General features: G+C 45.3%; 2 protein-coding genes across 2 annotated transcripts in view; one reads left to right on the top strand and one right to left on the bottom strand.

The window, feature by feature from the left end:
- Glp2r (glucagon like peptide 2 receptor) overlaps positions 1-3,883 on the top strand; it is an 82,841-nt gene extending 78,958 nt beyond the window's left edge. The window contains exons 12-13 of the mRNA XM_047543813.1: positions 1,668-1,709; positions 3,557-3,883. Of these exons, the coding sequence (XP_047399769.1) occupies positions 1,668-1,709; positions 3,557-3,883 (369 nt within the window). The remainder of the gene's footprint in view (positions 1-1,667; positions 1,710-3,556) is intronic.
- Positions 3,884-11,699: 7,816 nt separating this feature from the next.
- On the bottom strand, positions 11,700-20,836 carry Rcvrn (recoverin). Its single transcript, XM_047542847.1, has 3 exons — positions 20,456-20,836; positions 14,951-15,062; positions 11,700-11,815 (listed from the first exon to the last, which is right to left on the bottom strand). The coding sequence occupies exons 1-3, from the start codon at positions 20,834-20,836 to the stop codon at positions 11,700-11,702; spliced, it is 609 nt and encodes a 202-aa protein (XP_047398803.1).
- Between the last annotated feature and the right edge of the window lie 551 nt (positions 20,837-21,387).

Raw genomic sequence — 21,387 nt, 5'->3', positions numbered from 1 at the left:
CTGGACAAATTACAATAATATCAGTATTAAGAATGTATAAAATAGACCGCTGTGATAGTGACTTAGGTGACCTGGAAAAACCTCTTTTTGGTGATATGTGAGCTAAGATCTGGATTTTAAGCAGCTAGTTAGGCAGAAGTTTGAGGGAAAAGCATCCAGAAAACAGGAAGTGCAAAGGGCTTTGAGAAGAGGTGAACTGTGGTAACCAGTCTCCAAATGTCCTTCAGTGGCTATACATGCCCCTTGTTAGTCTCCTTCCACATCGAATAGGGTTGACCAATGTGATGATCAGGATGTTGTAGACATGATGGTGTGTGACTTCTAAGACTAGGTCATAAAATGGGTTGCAGCTTCTGCTTTGCTCTCTTAGATCACTCCCTCTGGGGGAAACCAGCTGTCACGTCAAGAGGACACTCAAGCAGCTCTGTGGAGAGAGATCGAGGCCTTCTACTGACAAGCACATCCCACTTACCCACCATCATCCAGCTGAGTGAGAACAGGGAATCTGAACATAAATATTAATGATTCTGAAGTCCAGAGGAGTGGAACATATTCTTTAAGCTTGTTTGAATACTAATGAATGAATTAGTCATCATTATTATGAGAGGAAAAATCCTACCTCTTTGTTTCTGTGATCATGATTATGTTCAACCTTGCAACCGAGAAAATTTCTGATTGATGTGTACGTGCATCAGTTTTAAAAATAATGATACTAAGTGCATTTACAATCTACAATATTAATGTATGAACTTGACAAGCTCATGCCCCTGTTGCTGGAATATAGTGGCTGAAGGAAAGCGTGCAAAAGATGAAATCAGCAACACAGAGACACAGAGCCTAGATCACCTAGGACCTTTTGTGGCTAGGGAGTTTATTTTATTCTAAGTGTGATGGGAAACCAGAGATTGGAAATAATCTTTTCAAAAGAAATATTCTGATAAGAGAAAAGTGTATGTATTATGTTACATAAGTGAAAAATTTAGGACCAGACATCTGAATCCAGGTTCTCAAACAATATCATCAGAAATCTGTCTCTCACCATCTCTCTGGCTTCTGCTTTCTTCTGTGTTGGCTTCATGTTCAGATGGGCTCTCCCCATGCAGCTGGGAAGATTCTAGCAGTATCACTGGGTTTACATTGTCTATAAAGATGGAAAATGAAGACAGTGCTGCACTCGCCTCTTTCCCAGTGAAAAGTACTCTGATTGGCCCTGCTTGGCCAATTTGGACCAATTATTGAGGTGATAGTCATGCTAGAAAATGGAGACCATGTGATTGACAGAGGCCCAAAAAGTAGGAGAGGGTTAGATTCCAAAAAGAAAGAATGCAAGTTAGGCAAAATAAATTAGCCAATGACCACCATGGACAAGTAGAAGTGGGATAGCAGCCTTCCTGGGATTCATGTAATTGATTTATGGGGATTCAATCATCTTTGACCTATGGATACCCTTCACCACCAAAGCAAATGTGTAGGCTGGTATGGGTGGTAGATGCCAAAGTAAGAAGAGATGCCTTAGAAATCCAAGTTAGCAAAACCAGTATGACTAACTGTAGTTAGTGTAAGTAATGTGGTTGCATGCCTCTTCTGGGAGTCTCTTGCGCTTTGCTGGTAATTATCAGATATTTCTACCCAGTCAGAGTTCACATTGCATCTTCCTTTTGTTCCAGGGGTTCCTCGTGGCCTTGCAGTATGGCTTTGTCAATGGAGAGGTATGTTTTCCATGTTGCCATCCCAGCATCTGGTGAGGCTGAGGCTGGCATCCTACTGTCCTCAGAGGTTTCTGTGTATGAAATGGTGTAACTGTGACTATTGTGAACAAATTTGTATTGTGAACATCCAGTAGATAGAACAGAAGACACCTTAGACGAATGGGAAAAGGTGTCATGATGGGTGTGTAAAAACTCAGAACCCAGGCCTGGTCCTGCTAGAGATGTGCTAGGATTAAAGTGTGATGGAGGAAATAAGCATGAATCCAGAAATCTGGATCTAAGCTTTGGTTCACCCACTTAGGAACTCTGTGAGTTAGACAGGTCACTGCGTCTTAGCCTCAGTTTCCTCATCTGTAATATGGGAATAACAACTGTCCTTACCTTATAGTGATGCCCTGAGCATGCTGAGCAGATAGTAAAGTTTCAATATCTGGGAACTCAATTTTTATTAATATTATTGCATGGCCCTAAACAACTTTCTGTTTTCCTGGTGTTGGGCAGCTTTCTGTTACTATAACAAATACCTGAGACAATCTACTTAAAAATAAGGAAAGGTTTATTTTGGTTCATGGTTGCAGAGGTTTCAGTCCATGGTTGCTTGGCCCCTTTGCCATTGTGTCTGTGACAAGGCAGCACATCCTGCTGGGAGTGCATGGTGGAATGAGCAGCTAATTTCATGGTGGCCAGGAGGCAGAGAGAGGGGGTAAGGAAGGCTGGGGTCCCAACATCCAAGGGGCTGCTCCCAGTGACCTAACTTCCTCCTGCTAGGCCCCACCTCTCAAAGTTTCCACCACGTCATAACAGTACCACAGGCTGGAGACCAAACCTTCAACACATCAGTCTTGGGAGACGTTTACCATCAAACTGTAGCATCTAGGAAAAGGCTTGAAGGGAGAAGGGGCAGAACAGGTGTTTTCTCTGGTTTTTAGGAGCTGGTAAAATTTCAAGCCCTTTTTATTTTACCTTCCCTCCACTCCAGGCTTAAGTATATGTTTTTGTCTCCTCCAACTAAAATTTAAGCTCTCCAGAGCAAAAACCCTCTTCTGTTTTGCTCACTGCTGCTTCTCTATCTTCACACGAGGGCTCCTTGTCCGTTAGGCAAGTTTCAGTTCAAATGCCACCACAGTCCCTTCCTGAACACCATACCTCAAGCTCTTAATCTCCCGTCAGATGACAAAAATGGCAACAATTTAATTGAAATATCTTACTTGACTTTATTTGCAGTTCTAAAATTGGGCAATATTTCATTCAATAAAATGTTGTAAGTGCATCAGTGATCTGAGAAGAGGGCATTAGTTTTATGGAGGAAGGCAGAAGAAAGCAGTCTTCAAAGTTCCTTTCCTTACAAGGAGTAGACAGAACGGTAGAAAAACAACTGATTGGTTAACATCAGATTATCTCTGGTTAACTTTTTGTGTGAGGGTGAAGGGAGAGAGAACTTCATTAAACAGATCAATTGAACTTGGTCTGTTTGGGAAGTTTGACTGTAATCTCTTTCTCCTGAAGAGCAAATAAGTCTTGGTTTGGTGAGGTGGAACTTCAGCATGGGTGACTCCATCTTGATTTTTCATCTAGTCTGTTGGGGCCCAGGGCAAGAGCTTAGAGCAAAACCATGGCCTCCTGTAATCTTCATTTAACACTACTTACCAAGTTGTCCTGGTTAACAGTCTCATCTGCAGTTATCATCTGCAAAGCTTATGTGTTTGCTTCTCTTTGTTTGTCTCTACCACTTAGAAGGTAAATTTCCCAAGGATAGCCTGGAGTAGCTACTCAATAAACATTGGGCTGAACAGACAAGTGAGTAAATGATGCCAAGACTATAATCTTACCTTTGTCTCACCTGGCAGGTGAAGGCTGAACTGCGGAAGTTCTGGGTCCGATTCTTGCTGGCCCGCCACTCAGGCTGTGGCGCCTGGGTCCTGGGGAAGAACTTCCGGCTCCTGGGGAAATGTCCTAAGAAGCTCTCAGATGGAGATGGTGCTGAGACACTTCGGAAGCTGCAGTCCTCACCTGTCGGCTGTCACCTGGCCACACGGGGCCTGGGGGAGCTGGGTGCCCATCCTCACCGGAACCACACAGCCTGGCCCCGTGGCAGCAGCCTGTCTGAGAGCAGTGAGGGGGACTTCACCCTGGCCAACACCATGGAGGAGATTCTGGAAGAGAGTGAGATCTAGGCAGGGGACTCCAGATCTGTAGTGGGGACTTTGAGAAAACTTGGGATGCAGGATGGATGTTGCTTGGCACAGAATCATTTCCCTGCTCACTATGCCCACTCCGATGTCAAGTCAGTCTTCTTGTTCTTCAGACTTTGCATAGATGAAGCTGTGTAATGCTCACAGCTTCTTCCTGTCCTTGTCATCTAGTAACCCCCACTGGTGTATTTCCAGAGTGACCACCAGTCCCTGGGGCCTGGCCCCAAATTCAAGTGAACAGAACCCCAGGATGAGAAGAATTCTCTTGTTAAATAGAGTCAAGCCAGTTATCTCTTCCTTTTCTCCTCATAGTACTTGGCTTTCATCTGAGATTGGGTTTAGGGTGCATAGGAACCCCCTAGGAAGCTTTTTAAATGCTGAAGCCTAGGCTCCTCACTGAGATTCTAAGAGAGGGAGTCTGGATGATGGCCAGGAATTGGAACTAACAAGCATCCCAGGTAATTCAGATGCAAGTTCACTCTTGGGAAACATGAGGCAGTGGAGAGGGAGCTGGAAGACCCCAGGCCTGGCCCACGCAGGGTGCAGTGAGGTGTTTGCATCCACACTTCAACTGGGATGCACCTGCCTCCTTGGACAGTGAATGATCCCATGTTGTCCACCAGGCTCCACTTCCTCCTTGCTTCTCTTCTCTTTTTCTTCTGTGGTCTTGTCTCCCTCTCTCCCTCTCACTTCTCTCTCTGTTGTCAGAAGTTCCATTGGGAACAACTTCATCCCTCCTCAGACAATTAGTCCCAGTTCCCTGGCACCTTCTGAATGTCATCATGGGTTCCCTTCTGTCCTTTTTGGCCCCACCTGTTTTTCTGACCTGCTCTACATTGGGGCTGGAGATGCCCTCCATACTTGGTTTGCCATTGATGCATTAATGGCCCGGCCTCCTGCTCTGGGAGGTTTATTGCTGTTCTTCCTGATTCCAGTCCCTACTGATAAGGATCCTACTCCCCAGATGGATGCTGAAAGTCAGAGGGGGCCCAGGTAAAGCAAAAGCACTGACTGAATCCGGATATGTGGAGAGTGACACTGAGAGCTGAAGGCCCAGGGTTCTACGTTGGCTGTCACTGTGGAACCTGTCCTGCTGTTGGGAACTCTGAGCTGGATACCAGAACCTAATCTGTGGAGGCCAGGAGGGCCAGGCAGTTGAGGTCAGACTCAGTGTCTGAAATTACAAAGCCAGATGGTGAATGAAGACCAAGCAAGGAAAAGCCTGTGGACACATTGTGCTGATATCCAGGAGTGTTGCTCATGTAGTGTGTACAACGCATGTGTATGTGGGTGGGGCATGTTGCTATGGAACTAAATACCATCTTAGGGGATGATACTTCTCAAGTGGGGCTGCCAGATTGAGCAAATAAAAATACATGATACGCTACTACATTTGAATTTCAGGCAATCAAATAATCTTCAGGGGTAAGTATAGCCCATGGGAACTCCTTCATCTGATATTTGAATTTAACTGTACATCCTGTCTTTTATCTGGCAACTGTTTTCGAGGACACTTTGTAGCCAGGCCAACATGAGAGCAATGTAACTATTCCCATCTAAAAAAACTCAGTGATAGAAGAAAATCACACTTGCATGCAGTATTTAAAAAGTTAAATTCACAAACTGTAACCCATGGGACTTTTTTTAAAATAAAGTTTTATCGGCACCAGGGCTAGTTTGGCAAGGGAATCCAGCTCTTGTGAATGTAGGCTCTGACCTTGACTTTATCTGAAAATGTTGATATTTTGTTCATTTGTTCTAACAATTTTCATTTTTAAATGAAGTATTATTTATCTTGACTATGGAGACTTTGGGTGCCCCCTTAAATCTTATACAGCTCTCATTCCTGGTTTACAGGATGGGAACAGAAATGAAGGTGTTGGGCAAGTGTGTAATAAAGCAAAGGTTTATTTTTAAGTGTCTAGATTATCCATAGCTCAATTATTAAAACATATAATTTCCCTTCTCTGCAAATGCCCCTTCCTGGGCTCCTCAGCCAATCAGCTTCTGGTAAGCTAGGAGCCATCTCAGATTCCCAGGAAGTCCTCAGCCTGGTGCTCACTGAGAGCAAGTACCCTGCACACATTGGTCAAAAGAGGCAGGATGGAAACGTCCCTAGGGAGCATTGGCTGCTACCAGCAGTAAGTTATCTAGGTTCCTGCCACAAATAGGAGAAGCATTTTTCTTCCAAAGCATTTGTAAATATGTCCTCCACCCCTCCCTCCACAAATACTGTGGTGTCCCCGCACTGCTTGCTCTCGCCCTACTAATGATTAAAGCAAGTTTATTTAAGTGATTTGCATTTTGTCCATTCTTCTGCATTTGTTTCTCTCTGGAGTTGAACGTCTCTTCCATGCCTGGAGAATCCGGAGTAGTTTCTGAACAGAAGTAGTGGGGGGTAGGCTGTGTGGCAGTTAGCTGGCGACCAGGTGTGTATTATTTGAGACACCCAAAGGGTGGCAGAGCGGGAGGGGTCAGAAGTGGAGGTCAGAGGTCAAAAGGGAGAGTCTCCTTTCTAGGGACCCCTGAAATCATTCAATGTGCTTGTTGACTTGAAGGTCCAGCCTAGTGTTGCCAATCCTGGGATGACAATCCCCTTTTGGAAATGTTTTAAAGAGTCTGCCTCCAGAGACTTGGATTGAATTGGTTCAAACTGGCCTGGGCATTGCTTTTTTTTTTTTTTTTTTTTTTTAAATATATAAGAAGTTCCTAAGTGATTTTTTTATTGTAGTAAAATCTACATAATATAAAATTTGTCATTTTAACCATTTTTAAGCACAGGGCTCAGTGATATTAAGGACATTCACATCATTGTGCAACCATCACCAGTATCCATCTCTAGAATCTTTTCACCTTCCCACTCTGAAACTCTGTTCTCATGAAACAACATCTTCCCATTCCCCTTCCCTCTAGCAAACCTTCTTCTTTCTGACTCTGAATTTATCTATTCTAGATCAATCATGTAAGTGGAACCATGAGACAGTTTGTGATTGACTTGCAAGATTCATTCACACTGTAGCGTGTATCACTACTTGGTTTCTTTTCATTACTGAATACTATTTCATTGTGTGAATACATTACATTCTGTTTATCCATTCCTCTGTTGGTGCACACTTGGGTTGATTCCACCTTTGGTTATTGTGAATAATGCTAATTCTTTCTCTCTCTTTTTTTTTTCTTTCTTTTTTTGGGGGGCATTAACCAGGGATTGAATTCAGGGGCACTTGACCACTGAGCCACATCCCCAACCCTATTTTGTGTTTTTTTTTTTTAATTTAGAGACAGAGTCTCACTGAGTTGCTTAGTGCCTCACTTTTGCTGAGGCTGGCTTTGAACTTGAGATTCTCCTGCCTCAGTCTCCTGAGCTACTGGGATTACAGGCATGTGCCACCAGGCCTAGTGCTGCTATTGGTAGAGATGTATATCTAAGTTCCTGCTTTCAAATTTGGGGGTACACCTAGGGGTAGAATTTCTAGATCTTCTGCTGGTCCTGCTGCTTAATATAGTGGGGAGCTGCCAAACTGTTTTCCACATCAATTGCACCATTTTACATTCCCACCTGCAATCCACATCCTCAATGACATTTATTTTCCATTTTTGAAAAATTGTAACCACTTTAATGGCTGTGAAATGTTATCTCATTATGGTTTTGATTTGCATTTGCTCTATGATTAATGATGCTGAACTGCTTTTATGTGATTGCTTATTGGTCATTTTTGTGTCTTCTTTAGAATAATATCTATTTCAATCCTTGCACGTTTTAAAAATTGGTTGTTTGTTTTTGCTGTGGAATTGTAGAAGGTCTTTATATATTTTGGATATTATGTCTTATCAGATATATTATTTGGAAGTATTTTTCTCATCCTGTGGGATGTCTTTATACTTTCTTGATAGTGCCCTTTGATGTACAAAACTTTTAAATTTTGGTGAAGTTTATCAATCATTTTTCTTTCATTGCCTTGCTTTCGGTGTCAAAGCCACCTGAGTGATTTTAACACGTGATCAAGGCTACCACTGGATGAGGCAGAAAGGAAAAGACTTCCCTGGAATCTTAAAATACCTTGCTGAAGTCCAAACAAACTAATGTCAAGTCTCCCACCTGTGATGCATTTAGAACTTAGAAATTCTTCTGTAAGAACACATTCAGCTGATTCTCACAACTCAAAGAGATAGCCATTGTAGATGTGTTTGGCTCAGTTTTGTGGTTTTTTAAAGGGCTGTCCTCCCACCTCTGACCTAAGAACTGGGATAAATTTGTGTAACCACCAAGGGACAGAAACAGGGATGCAGTGGGCAGCAGTATGGCTCCAAGGACAGTGTTGGAGCCTGGTGAGAGAAGAGAAGCTGCAGACAAATCTACAAGAATTGCTTCTAGGAGTTAATGACAAAAGCTATTACATGACACATGCCATTTTCTACACGGCCCTTTTAAGAGAATGTAACCCAGGAGTCTCCCAGGCAGATGAACATAGCTTGGGCACATCAGGTGGTAGGAAATTTGGTGCCTGGGGGTAGCCATGCCCCTGGCACTAAGGGTTAATTGGTGAATCTGTGGTACAGATCTCCTGGGAATGTTAAGAAATATCCAAGGGGTATTGGGTGCCGTGGCGCACCCCTCTAATCCCAGCAGCTCAGGAAGCTGAGGCAGGAGGATCACAAGTTCAAAACCAGCCTCAGCAACTGAGTGAGATCCTGTCTCTAAATAAAAAATAAAAGGGGCTGAGGATGTGGCTTAAGTGCCTCTGGGTTCAATCCCTGGAACCAAAAAAAAAGGAAGGGATGCTGCGCAAGGGTCTGGGATCCTGTGAGCAGGTGGAGTCAGGGTCTGTGCAGTTTATATTATTGTTCTTGGTAAGATAATAATCCATTTCTCCCCGTGAGTTGACAGGTACATGGGGAAGCAGGATCTCCCAAGGTCTGCAGAGTGCACATCTTTTTTTATAATCTTCTATTCTTTTATTTATAGTACCCCAATTTTCCTCTTGAAACCACAACTCCCACTCTCAGCCCATGGAGTTTGAGTTCTCTGACTTCATCTCTAGCTCCAGGGGTACACATAAAAGTCTGCTTGGCCAATTGGGAAATGACATCCTCAAGGCAGCAGATATTGGATCTGAGATGTGCATATAACCAGTCAGAGAGATGCAATTCTGGGACTTTGGTTGGGGCTTTCAACAAAAAAGATGTTCTCTTTCCTGCTGAAATTGGAACCGTGAGGAAGTCATCTCGGATCTGCTGGTGAACATCTTGCTAGCATGGAGATCACCTGCTTGAGAACGGTGGTGACACCAAAACACAAGCCAAGAGATGGAAAATGAACCCTGAGACATTGCAGGAGCTCCTGGATCAAACCAGACCCGAAGTTACTAGAATTTCCATTATAGGAGCTAATAAATTTCTATTTGTGCCACAATAATTTGTACTGGGTCTTCCGTTTTTTGCATCTGGAAGAGTCTTGATGACATAGTTCATCACCGCTTCTGCCTCTTTCTCTTCCTTTCAGCCAAGTTGAACTTTACGCTGATCCCTGTTCTCTATCCTTATTTCCATTGAGTATCATAGAGCTTCAGTCCAAATGGTCCTTTCACTCTAAGCTAACAAAAGATGTGCTAAATTAAGTGATCACTCTTTGGTTCTCCCCTGGCCAGTAGGGGCCCACGTGGCCCTTTATTTCTCTTGCTGAACCACAGGACAACAAGGACCTTATTATGAAGTGTCTGTCCTTTAGACTCAGGTGACAATGATACCTTGACCTCAGAGAGAAGTGAAAAGTACCCTATCTCACACCCCACTAACCAGATTCATTCATGGAGGGGATGGAAAGAGCACAAGAGGAAGGCACTAGGGTCTTTGGTTGTATGCCTAGATCACTCTGGACTGGACTCCAGGTCTCTCCCCCATCTCCCTGAGGAGGCTCACTACGTCTACACTGGAGGAGTGTCTTGCACAGGTGGTTCTAATAACAACCCTCCTCCTCCCGGAACCTCTGGACCAGACTGTGTGGCACTGCTTCCCCTTCCTCTTCTGATGGGGAATCCCATGGGGCACTATGGTATCATCAGAGGGACTCGAATTTAAGGACCAAATCCTACTCCCACTTTCTACCTCTGTGTTCTTATCTATACCAAGGAGATGATGATACCTTTGCCACAGGAAATAATGGCTTCAGAGATTCTCACATGATACCTGCCTCATAGAAAAAGCTTCGTACCCAAGTGTTATTCCCATGTTCTCCACCAGGAGGAGCTCTCTCTAGGGGCAGTGCTGGGGCCATTGCTGTGGCTACATCTTGGGAGGTGGGGAGATCATCCCCAACACCAGCAGACACTGCCCAGCCTCAGGATATTCCAGACAGGTGGATCAAGAGTCCATGGAGCTGATTATTTCAGCAGCCTCATCTTAGAACTTAAGGCTGGAGAATAAAGGAACCTTCAAAGCAATGAACCTGGTGATCTTGGGGAATCCACTCATGGATTTCCTAGGTGTCCCAGGCCCTGGAGCTCTGAGGAGCAATGTGGGCTGGTAGGAGGCGCCGACCTGGCCTCTACTTATCAGCTGACTGACCTTGGGCAAGTTGTTTCCCATCACAGGATCTCCCTTTCCCTGTCTGGATGTCTAGAGCTCAGTCTTCCCCACCAACCAAAGCTGAATTTCTCATCATCCTCTGACATAAGCAGCTTTCCCTGTGACTCCCATCTCAGCAGGTGGCATGGCTACTGTGCAGTCCCAAGTTACAGCCTGGCTGCCATCTTGCTCTTTCCTCCTCCCGCACCTGCAGCCAGTCAGCAGAATGCCATCTCTTATATGTGTCCCTAAGAATCATGTCCTCTCCATCCAAATGTCATCCCTGGGTTCCAGCCACTGGTAGATTGCAAAAGCATCATAGCCAGCCTTGCTGCCCTCTGTCTTGCCCCTTGCCTTATCTCTACCCTGCTGGGAGCTACTCTTACAAATGTCAGGCGTTCCTACTTTAAACACAATGCTACCACTCCATCCGCTGTGATGCCCAGTGCCTGCCAAAGGCTGAAGGGGACCTTCCCAGGTCTGGCCCCGCCTACCTTTCAGGCTCAGCTCACAATTCTCTCTCCCTCCCTCTGCTCCTCCTTCCAGTCACTCTGGCCTGCTCTTAGTCCTGGAACTAAAGATGTTCATTCCTGCCTCAGTGGTACAAGCTTCCCTATCTCCACTACAGCCCACTGGGTCCGTCATCCCTGGTCCTCTCCAACAAGTTAACCTCTTCCATTACATCCTCCCCTAGTGCTCTGAGTGCCTCCATGGTCACCTTGGTCACTAGCCCTGGCCCCTTCATGGTCCATTGTCCCCTTTGGATGCCACATTCTGTGAGAGCAGAACGGTGACGTCTCTTTCAGCACTCTGCAATTGCAACACACCCTTGCCTTTGAGGTCAAACTGACAGAAATCATTTCCTTTTCCTGTTCAAGAAAGACAAGACAGCTGGGTGCTCAGCTCCTCTTGCATTTATTGAACCTGCTTATTCAGCAATCCACAAAGGAGCTTACGTGGGGCTGCCGCTTAGGACTCCTATGACCTAATCCTGGGATTATCATAGGGCGGCAGACTGGTGGGGAGGTGGTGGTGAGTGGGTGTGAGGGGAGGGACACTAGAAACAGGAGGAGGAAGTAATTGGTGGATTGCTAAAGACGCTTTGGTTTGTAGGGAGCTGTGCTGGGGTTTGGAGGCCTCTCCTGGCCCTGGGCATGCGCGTGTATGGGGGTGTGTGTGCACCTGCAGGTTTGAAGTGGGAGGTGGTGGGGAGAGAAGAGCATAGTAGTTGGCATCAGGGTTTCTTCTCCTTTATCTTTTCCTTCACTTTTTGAGGCTCGAACTGGATCAGTCGCAGAATATCTTTATTGGCCAGGGTTCCCTCAATGAATTCTTCCTCTGTAAGTTTATCTGTTCATGGGGAAAAAATATCAGTCAGAACTGGCTGTCTCAAGCTGCAATGAAGCTTATATCCAGCCAGCATACCCAGTAGGTTTGTATTTGTTGTGATCATATTGAATACTCAGTGCTCCCTAGAGTCCCCCCAACCCCACTCCAGACACCCAACTCCTCCCCAAGATCCTTAGACCTCACCATGAACCAGTGACAAGAAGGTCAGTGACTGGCACTGCACAGGGACCCCAGGGTACCGTTCTTGTGCCCTGTATCTCTTCTGGTGGGTCAGTGCCCGTGCCTTGCTAGCTATTACCGATTTGAATAATTAATAATGATAATCATTACTATTAGTATACTTTCAGTACTGCCCAAGTCTCATGCCTCAAGTTCCGGAGGAACACTTAGCTAAGTAAAGCAAAATGACATGGAGGGCAGGCCCAGAGTTTTGGTGGAGCAACCACTTCCCCCCAGGGAGTAGGGAGTGAGAGGTGCCAGGGAGATGCCAGGGAGAGCCTGGCTTGCACAGCAGTCTCCTTGGTCCTCATAGGGCACAGGCCACCCCATGAGTCCTGGCTGGTAACTCTGTGATTCCTTCCCATGCACCCAGCCCCATGTCCTCCTATCTGCTTTACCTCCTCATTTGGGGTCAGGACTGAGAGCGAGCCTTGCTGCTCCAGCCAGGCCCAGCTTCCCAGTGCTTTTACCAGATGCCTAATGGGTTCAGTTGGCTCCAGCTACATGGATGTTACTGAGCCCCTTCTCTGTGTATCTGTGCTTGGGGTTGAGGTCATTGCAGAGGCAGAGGGTGAGGTGTGGCAGAGAAGATAGATAAAGTCCCTCCAGAGGAAGCTTTTAGTCTGGCGGGAAAGACTGTCCCGTGCAGAAATGACTGCAGAATGAGACAGACGTTCCTTTCTGCTCGTGGTTGTATGCTCATAGTTCCTAGCACATGGTAGGTGCTCAACAAGTGTTTCCATTGGCTTAAGTTCTAGGTCTTTTATTTTTTTGCAGGGTGGGGTATGGGGGATTGAACTCAGGGACACTCGACCACTGAGCCACATCCTCAGCCCTATGCTGTATTTTATTTAGAGACAGCGTCTCACTGAGTTGCTTAGAGTCTTGCTTTTGCAGAGACTGACTATGAACTCTCCATCCTCCTGCCTCAGCCTCCTGAGCCCTGGGATTACAGACATGTGCCACAGCATCTGGCAGTCCCCAGCCTTTTGGGGCATCTTTAGTCCCTTTTTGGTCAGGATCCAGGATGGTAGCCGGCACAAGACTGGGTGGTGATGTTTGGATTTACAATTCCAACTGCCCCACCAGCCTCACTCAGCAGCTAAAGCTCCCACCATCAGAGTCTGGCACTGTGGTGACGTGTTGTCTCCAGATGGGACACAGGCAAACACACACATGACCCGGCAGGAACAACACCACCCCCTTCTGCAATGTTTATTTGGGTCAGTTTAGCAAATAGCAGCACCAGGGACTCAACACACGGACCCAGAGGGAGGTTACGAAGGAGACTGACGAGCTGACAGAACCAGCGAGTGCTGCGTCACAGGGAGGTGCATCAAGTAGCCAGCGTTCCTGCAAAGGCAGGGGATGAGGTGCTCGGAGAAGAGGTGCCATCAGGCTCCACTGGAGTGAAGTAGGAGAAGTGTCTGGGCACAAAATTTAAGGAGGCACTCAGTTTCAGGTCCTGTGAGCACAGGGCTAACGCCTGAGATCGGTGCCTCTTGGGCTATATTCCCTGGGCACCGGCTTACCTCACCCTGGCCGCCGCCCCAGTGACTCTCTGACTACATCACTGGGCTGCAGATGACTAGGGTTGGATCTCTACCTGCCCGTGGTTAGCATCCTGCTCAGGCCTTTCTTCTTAAACCCTGGTAAGAGAATGTCCCAGAGGTCTCAAAACAGGTCATTGCTGGCCCCTCACATGTGTTTGGGACATGCCATGCTTTATTAATTCAGAAACTTCAGATTTTAAGCACCTCAACTGTTGGCTTCTCTTTAAAAATAAAATAAAATCAGATGGTGTGACACCAATAGTCTCCATATTCCCGTGAGGAATGTGCTAGAAGCTGTCAGACCTATTTGCCAGTACCTATCACTTAGTGAGGTTGTGGTTCACTGTGTCCATTTTCATCATTCTGGCCCCTCTGGCCTATGAGTTTGTAGCCCTTGCCTGACGACAACTCTTCCAGTCGAGGCCATGAGCATCATGGCCAAAAAGCTCCAGTTACCAAGTTCTAGAGTCCATCACTGCTTTCCACAAACTTCCCACAGGTTGCTTCCAGTCAAAGCCTGACAGGGCAGGGGCACCACGACAGCCCACTGGGGACACCTCATTGGCTGTGCCACCATTTTCCAAGAAGGTTAGTGTGACTGAAGACTTACCCAACCTTCCTTCTTTTTCTCTCTTCCTGATAGCAGTCAGATCCACATGACAGTCTGACAGCTTTCCCAGCCTCCTTCGGACACTGTTTTTCCTCAGTGGCCTTCCTCCCAATAAATCCCTGACAATCGAACTGAAATCTAACGCTATGTTGGTGGTGCTTCTTGGAGATCCCAAACTAATCTACCAGAGTAAACTCAGGTAAACTTAGATTCAACTAACTTGGCACTTGATGCTAATTTGAGGCTAGGCTGAGTGTGGTTTGCCCTTGTTCTAACTGTGCAGTAAAAAGTAAACTGAAGTGTCTAAAAAACAAATTCTCCATTTAATGAGAAACTGGCCATTTGTATGCCAATGGTTAGTGAGCTTATTGCCTTCACGTTTTACTCTTCCTTGGATGTACATTAACTTCATTATTAAACAAAAAATATTTTTCTTCTAAAGTGCTCTGTCATGTAGGGCTTTCCTTCTTCCCCATGGAATTCCAGGTGGCAAACCAGTTTTGGGAATGATGGGACTGCAGTGACATCTCTCTTCAGCAGCATCAGTTCTGGGGTGGCAGCAGAACTGGCCCCTGCTAAACCTTCTAGCCATTCCCCCCTCAAACCCCTGCAGACAGCTCAGGACAAATGATGCATACAGGATGACCTGAGGATCCCCAGGGTGCTGTGACTCAGAAGAATAAGTCTCACTGGGGTCTCCATGAAACAGCCTGAGACTGTAAGATCAAACACAATGAAGAAAAAGGAATTCACCATCATCTTTCTTTCCAAAGAACCCCCAGATCTTCTCAGCCCGCTTTTCTGGTGTGTTCTCATCATCTGGAAGGAGCTTCACATCCTCAGGACTGATCATTTTGAAAATTGCCTGTCCCAGATGGAGAGAAAGAACTTGTTAGAGGAGCAGGAAGGGGCTGGCAACCCTAGGAACACCCACATTTTGCACCACACACATAGAGCTACTCAGAATGGTAAACACTCAAACATAAGACCTGAAACTACAAGTCTTAAAAGGAACATAGGAGAAAAGCTTCCTGATGTTGGTCAACGATTTTTGAGCAAGTGGGATCACATCAAACTTTAAAAACTTGTGCACGGCCAAGGGAACGATTAAGGAAATGGAAAGGTAACCTATGGAACAGGAGAAGATATCTGCAAACCATATCTCTGATAAGAGATTAATATCCCAGATATATAAGGAGCTCCCACAACTCAGGAGCAAGAGAACAAGTTAACTCAATTTAAAAAATGATAAAGAACTCAAATAGTCATTTCTCCAAAAAAAAAGATGTATTGAATGGCCAACAGGTTTACAAAAAGATGCTCAACATCATTAAACATTACGGAAATTCATATCAAAACCACATTGAGCTGTCACTTTCTATCTGTTAGGATGGATACCATGAAAAAGATAAGAAATAACAAGTGCTAGCAAGGGTGGAGAAAAGGGAACCCCAAAAAAGGTACACTCATACATTGCTGGTGGGGCTGCAAACTAGTGCAGCCACTCTGGAAAGCAGTGTGGAGATTCCTTAGAAAACTTGGAATGGAACCACCATTTGACCCAGCTATCCCACTCCTTGGCCTATACCCAAAGGACTTAAAATCAGCATATTACAGAGATACAGCCACATCAATGTTCATAGCTGCTCAGTTCACAATAACCAGATTGTGGAACCAACCTAGATGTCCTTCAATTGATGAATGGATAAAGAAACTGTGGTATATATATACAATGGAATATTACTCAGCCATAAAGAATGATAAAATTATGGCATTTGCAGGCAAATGGATGAAATTGGAGAATATCATGCTAAGTGAGATAAGCCAATCTCAAAAAAACAAAGGACGAATGATATCACTAATAAGTGGATGATGACACATAATGGGATGTGGGAGGGGTTAGTGTTAGGGTTAGAGTTAGGGTTAGGGAGGGGGGGCAAGAATGGAGGAAGGAAGGACTGTATAGAGGGAAAAGAGGGGTGGGAGGGGTGGGGGGAAGGGAAAAAATAACAGAATGAATCAAACAGCATTACCCTATGTAAATTTATGATTACACAAATGGTATGCCTTTACGCCATGTACAAACAGAGAAACAACATGTATCCCATTTGTTTACAATAAAATTAAAAAAAAAAAAAGAAAAGGGAACCCCGACACACGTCAGTAGGAATATAAATAGATACGGCCATTATGGAGAATGTATCAGGGACCTCAGGCCTCCTCCACCACAATTTCCCTTTTTGAGTGCCAAGCAGCCTGAGGCACTCGCTGTAAGGCAGTGGTTACAGCACAGATGCCCAGGTCCCACCTAATCTACTGAAGCAAAGTTCCTGGGAAAGGTTGGGTGGGGCGCATCCGCATTGTTTGAGATTCTCATAAGGGACAGGGTGAAAAAGGCTTTACTTCTTTTATACCTTTCTGTTAGAATTTTTGAGTCATGAAGTCACAATACTTTCATTTTTTAAAAAAATACAAATGAGAAATAAAAACTTTGCCATGATAATCCCACAGGAGCACTGGAGTTGGAGTTTGGGAGCCACTACCACAGACCCCACAGCCAACAGGTTTTAGAGTATCAAATGGCTTCTTCTGAGTCCATCAGGACTGGCTTATGGTAACAATGGCTAACATTGGTTGAACACTTACATGCTGCTGTTCTAAGCATGTTCACATCTAACTCTCACAGCAACCTTACAAAATAGGTATTACTGGTCCCATTTTACAGATGAAGAAACTGAGACAATTAATTTGCTTAAAGTCACCCCGGAGATTCTAACCCAGGTGATTTGGTTCTAGTTCTTGCAACCTTGTGTTACATTGGAGTCTTCTCATTTTCCTATTGCTGGAGAGTACAGACAGGTGAGGCTGGGGAAGGGGGAGAGGAGATGTCAACAAGACCTTTACAAAGGTCTTCCCAAGGCACAGGAAGCCCCCCACTTATTCTCCCCCTCAGGGAGAGATCCAGAGTAATGCTCAGCTCTGGGCTAAGGATCCACCTCACCTTGTTAATCCTCCTCTCTAATCAATGTACTAGGTGTACACAAAGAGCAAAGTAGCAAGTGACTTGAGACTATGAAATGAGGTAAAGGGACAAGTGGCCTTAATATGTGCTTTCAGTTCCAGGTTTCTAGGAGACTGCTAGCTTAGAAATACCCAGAGTGGACACCAAGGTCCTTGGGTGTTGGGCAGGTTCAGAGTATGGGCAGGTGTGTCAGCCTGGAAATTGGGAGTCTAGTGTCTATCCCCAGAGACTTCTGCCTTCCTGAGGACACCTGGAAACAGGTCAGGTGGGGGCAGTTATGCCTGTGAAATCAGCCTGGAATATAGAAGGTCAACAGTGTTGAGAAGTTTTTTTTTTTTTTTTTTTTTTTTTTTTAGCCTCCTATTGCTAGAAAAAGATGAATGAGGAAATGAACCCCAGCAGCTGAGGGCAGTGTACAGAGCCCCCCAAGTGGATGGAGATGGAGGTGGCTCTCAGAACTACTGTCTTGAGTCACAGACAAGTGTGAAGGAGTGACTGACTGACTGCCCTACCACACACCCAATATGGGCAGGAGAGATAGACAGACAGCCCCTAAAGAGTCCTGCGGAAGGCCACAGAAAGCATTATATTCTCACCCTGGGTCCAAGGAGTTTATATGGTTTTCCCACAGCCACTCAGCTGGTTGGTGTCAGAGCTGGACTAGAACTCATTACTTATTACTCTCAGACTAGAGCTGTAACCCTGATCTTGTGGTCTCGTGAAAAAGGGGCGTCTTGTGCCACCTACACAACCTCAGTCTTTGATGCTGTCTTCTTCCCTTCCTCCCTTTTGTGTTTTCCCTTCCTCCCTTTCCTTTCCTCCCCTCCTCTTTTCCTCATGGAGCACCAACCTCCAGGCTCTGCAGAGTCCAGCCTTGTTTAGGCGTCTCTGAAGACTTGGTCCTCAACCCACACCACCCAGAGACCACTCAGCCGACCCAGAGGAGCTTGCTCATCTGACAGTGCAGTTGACACACGTCTGCTCTCAGCAGGAGACCCAAGCTGGGCTTAGAGGGTGACCATAAATAAAAGCTACATGCTTTGCTCTTTTATTTATGGTTTCTCCTAATAAGGGTGGAAAAATTCTGCAAATAAAAGCATGATTACAAATGCACAAAAAATTATATCAAGTATGAAAAATATTCTCCTTCCTAACGGGAATGGAATTAGAAAAGCAAAACAGCATATTTCACCACCTAATTGTTGCCACCACATTAACATATATTTATAAATATTCTGTGCATCTTAATCTTGCACCAAAGAGAGTTTAGTAATAAATGATTTTAAAGTAATACTGGCACATTTTTTTAAAAAAAGAGATACATATAATGGTCACACCCCATTTTTTTGCAAAAAAATTTGGCATAAAATCTGTGATGATTGTGTAGTGAAACACAGTAAATGACATGGGCAGGGGACTTAAAAAGGAAAAGTAAAAAGATAGTAAAGGAGGGGAACTATAACGTATAGGAAAAAAATTGGAACACTCTAATGTTAAAAATAGGGGAAATATTTAAATAGCCTTAAGTAAAACATTACCATAAGGTGGAATTCTAAATAACTATTAAAAATGTTTTTGAGGGCTGGGGTTATAGCTCAGTGGCGGAGTACTTGCCTTGTGTGAGGCACTGGTTCCATCCTCAGCACCACATAAAAATAAATATATAAAATAAAGGTATTGTGTACCATCTACAACTAACAATATTTTTAAAATGGTTTTGAAAGAACTATAATCAGCATACTAAAGTAATACATGCATACCAATGTTTACAGCAACATAACTAACTCATGACAGTCCAGTTATGGAAACAGCCTACGTGTCTATCGACAGACAAATGGAGATAGAAAATGTGGTACAAATGGAGATAGAAAATGTGGTACATTTACATAGTGAAGTTTTACTCAACCATAAAGAAGAATAAAATTATGTCATTTGCTGGTAAATGGATAGAACGGGAGAACATCATGCTGAGTGAAATGAGCTGGACTCAGAGAGTCAAGGTCGAATGTTTTCTCTTACATGTGGAATTAGAGAGAAATAAGGAATTAAAAAGTATGTGTGTGGCACCTTATGGAAACAGAATGGAGAACAGTGGTGTAGAAGAAGGAGAAAGAAGGGTGGAGGAAGGCTGGGGAAGGGGAGGAACAGCAGAAGGAAATCAACCAAAATATGCCATGTGCAGGTATGAACATGTTGCAATGAATTCCACTTTCATGTAGAACTATAATGCACCTATTAAAAATACGTTGAAAGGAAAAGAAAGATGCTAAGATGAAATGTAAACAGGTGTTTTTGAAGACTGTGCAGTGATACATAAAATGCTCATGATAAAAGAGTAACTGAATAAAGTATGGTAAGAACCATATGTGAATATGTTATAGTTCTAAAATAGTTTGAAACGATATAGATAAAAGACTGGAAAGGCATAGAGCAATCTGTTAAATGGTAGTCTTCTCTGGATGTTGGAATTTGAAGCAATTTTAATTTTCTTTTGCATATGTTTGTACATTTCATGGATTACTTTTATATTAGATAAAAAAAATTATTTTCAAGACACCTACAGTATTCAGAGCCAATGACTGGATCCTAGGGCAGTGTGGACAGAGGAGAATTCATGCTGGGAAACCTGTGGGGACAGGAGGCTGTGAGGAGCCCCAGGGCACTGTGAGTAAGTGTGGGACACCTGACAGGCCAGAAGCTGAGACTCAGGGCTGCAGAGGCTACAGTGGGAGGAAGAACACTTGGACCAGAATCCAAATTTCACACACCTCAACCGTGACCTGCTTTTACTGTATATTTGAAACATGTCGGGTGTCTAATTTGAATTGTGGTAGAATTTGAATGTGCAGTTTTGAAAATGTTGAATGAGATTTAATAAAGAAAGGGGCAATGGAGGGAGCAAGCAAGGGATGGAGGAAGGAGGGAGGAAAGAAGGAAAACAAGTAAAGAGGAGAGGATGGAGGGAGGGGAGAAAAGGGGAAGGAATATGGGAGGAGAGGAGCGAGGAGGGGAGGAGGATTCCAACTCGAGTGCTCAGAAGCACTCAGATTCTTCTTGGAAGAAAACTGAAGCTGTGGGAAAGTGCCCGGCCCTCTATTCCCAGGAAGGAGAGTGGAGACCCTTCCTTCCCTGCTCTTGCAGCGGCTGGCCTGGATCCCTGCCCCCCAATTGGGCCCCTCTGCAGCATCGGTAACAGTGACACTGACCAAGTCACAATGGGAAGGGGAGGGACTGACCATGACGATCTCCAGCACTTCGTTCTTGCTGATGGTCCCATTGCCGTCCACGTCATAGAGGGAGAAGGCCCACTCCAGCTTCTGGGTGGGCTTGCCGCCGGTGGTCATGTGCAAGGCGACGACATACTCCTTGAAGTCCAGGGTGCCATCGCTGTTGGTGTCGAAGCTGCGGAACACGTGCTGGGCATAGGCCTTGGGGTCCGCGTCGGGGAAGAATTTGCCATAGATGCTCTCGAACTCCTTCCGGGAGATCCGGCCGCTGGGGCACTCCTTCAGGAAGGACTGGTACCAGGCACACAGCTCCTCCTCTGTGAACTTGGTGTTCAGCTGCAGATCCTCCAGGATCTCCTTGGACAGGGCCCCGCTTTTGCTGTTCCCCATGGGTGAGGGAGAGTGGGCACCGGCTGGGCAGGTGGGTGGGACGTGCCTGTCGTCCTGGCTGTCCAGGCTCTCTGCACTGTGAGATGGAGACTGAGGTGCCAGCGGATTAGGAGGATTAGGAGTTCTTCCCAGTCCTCGGAGGAAGGAGGAGGGGAGGGGAGGATAGGGGTGGGGGTGGTGTCTCCCCAAACCATCCTGAGATTAAAAGAGCTAAGAGCAGCCCATCAATTCATCTTGGCCTCCAGGAGCTAGGAACCTGGAGGTAGGACCCTGGGGCCAAGGCCCTCCCGGCCCCAACTCCCACCTTCTAAGGATGGTGATGGTCGCTGTTTGTTTTCTCGGCAGTGACCCCCAGCATCTCAGGGGCAGGGATGGTGCCTCACACTGAGCCTTATAATGTAGTGTTTAGCACAGGCTCTGGAGCAGCCTGGGTTTAAATCCCAGCTTTGCTATTTAAATAGCCGTGTGACCTCAGGCATGTTTTTTAACCTCTCTCTGCCTGGGATGCTCTCCTAATCCTATGCTTGAGTCACATCTTGGCTTAAATGTCA

The sequence above is a fragment of the Sciurus carolinensis genome, chromosome 3, assembly GCF_902686445.1.
Source record: "Sciurus carolinensis chromosome 3, mSciCar1.2, whole genome shotgun sequence".
Classification (NCBI taxonomy): Eukaryota; Metazoa; Chordata; class Mammalia; order Rodentia; family Sciuridae; genus Sciurus; species Sciurus carolinensis.
The sequence above is the reverse complement of the archived record's forward strand: the minus strand, read 5'-3'. Positions and strand labels throughout refer to the sequence as shown.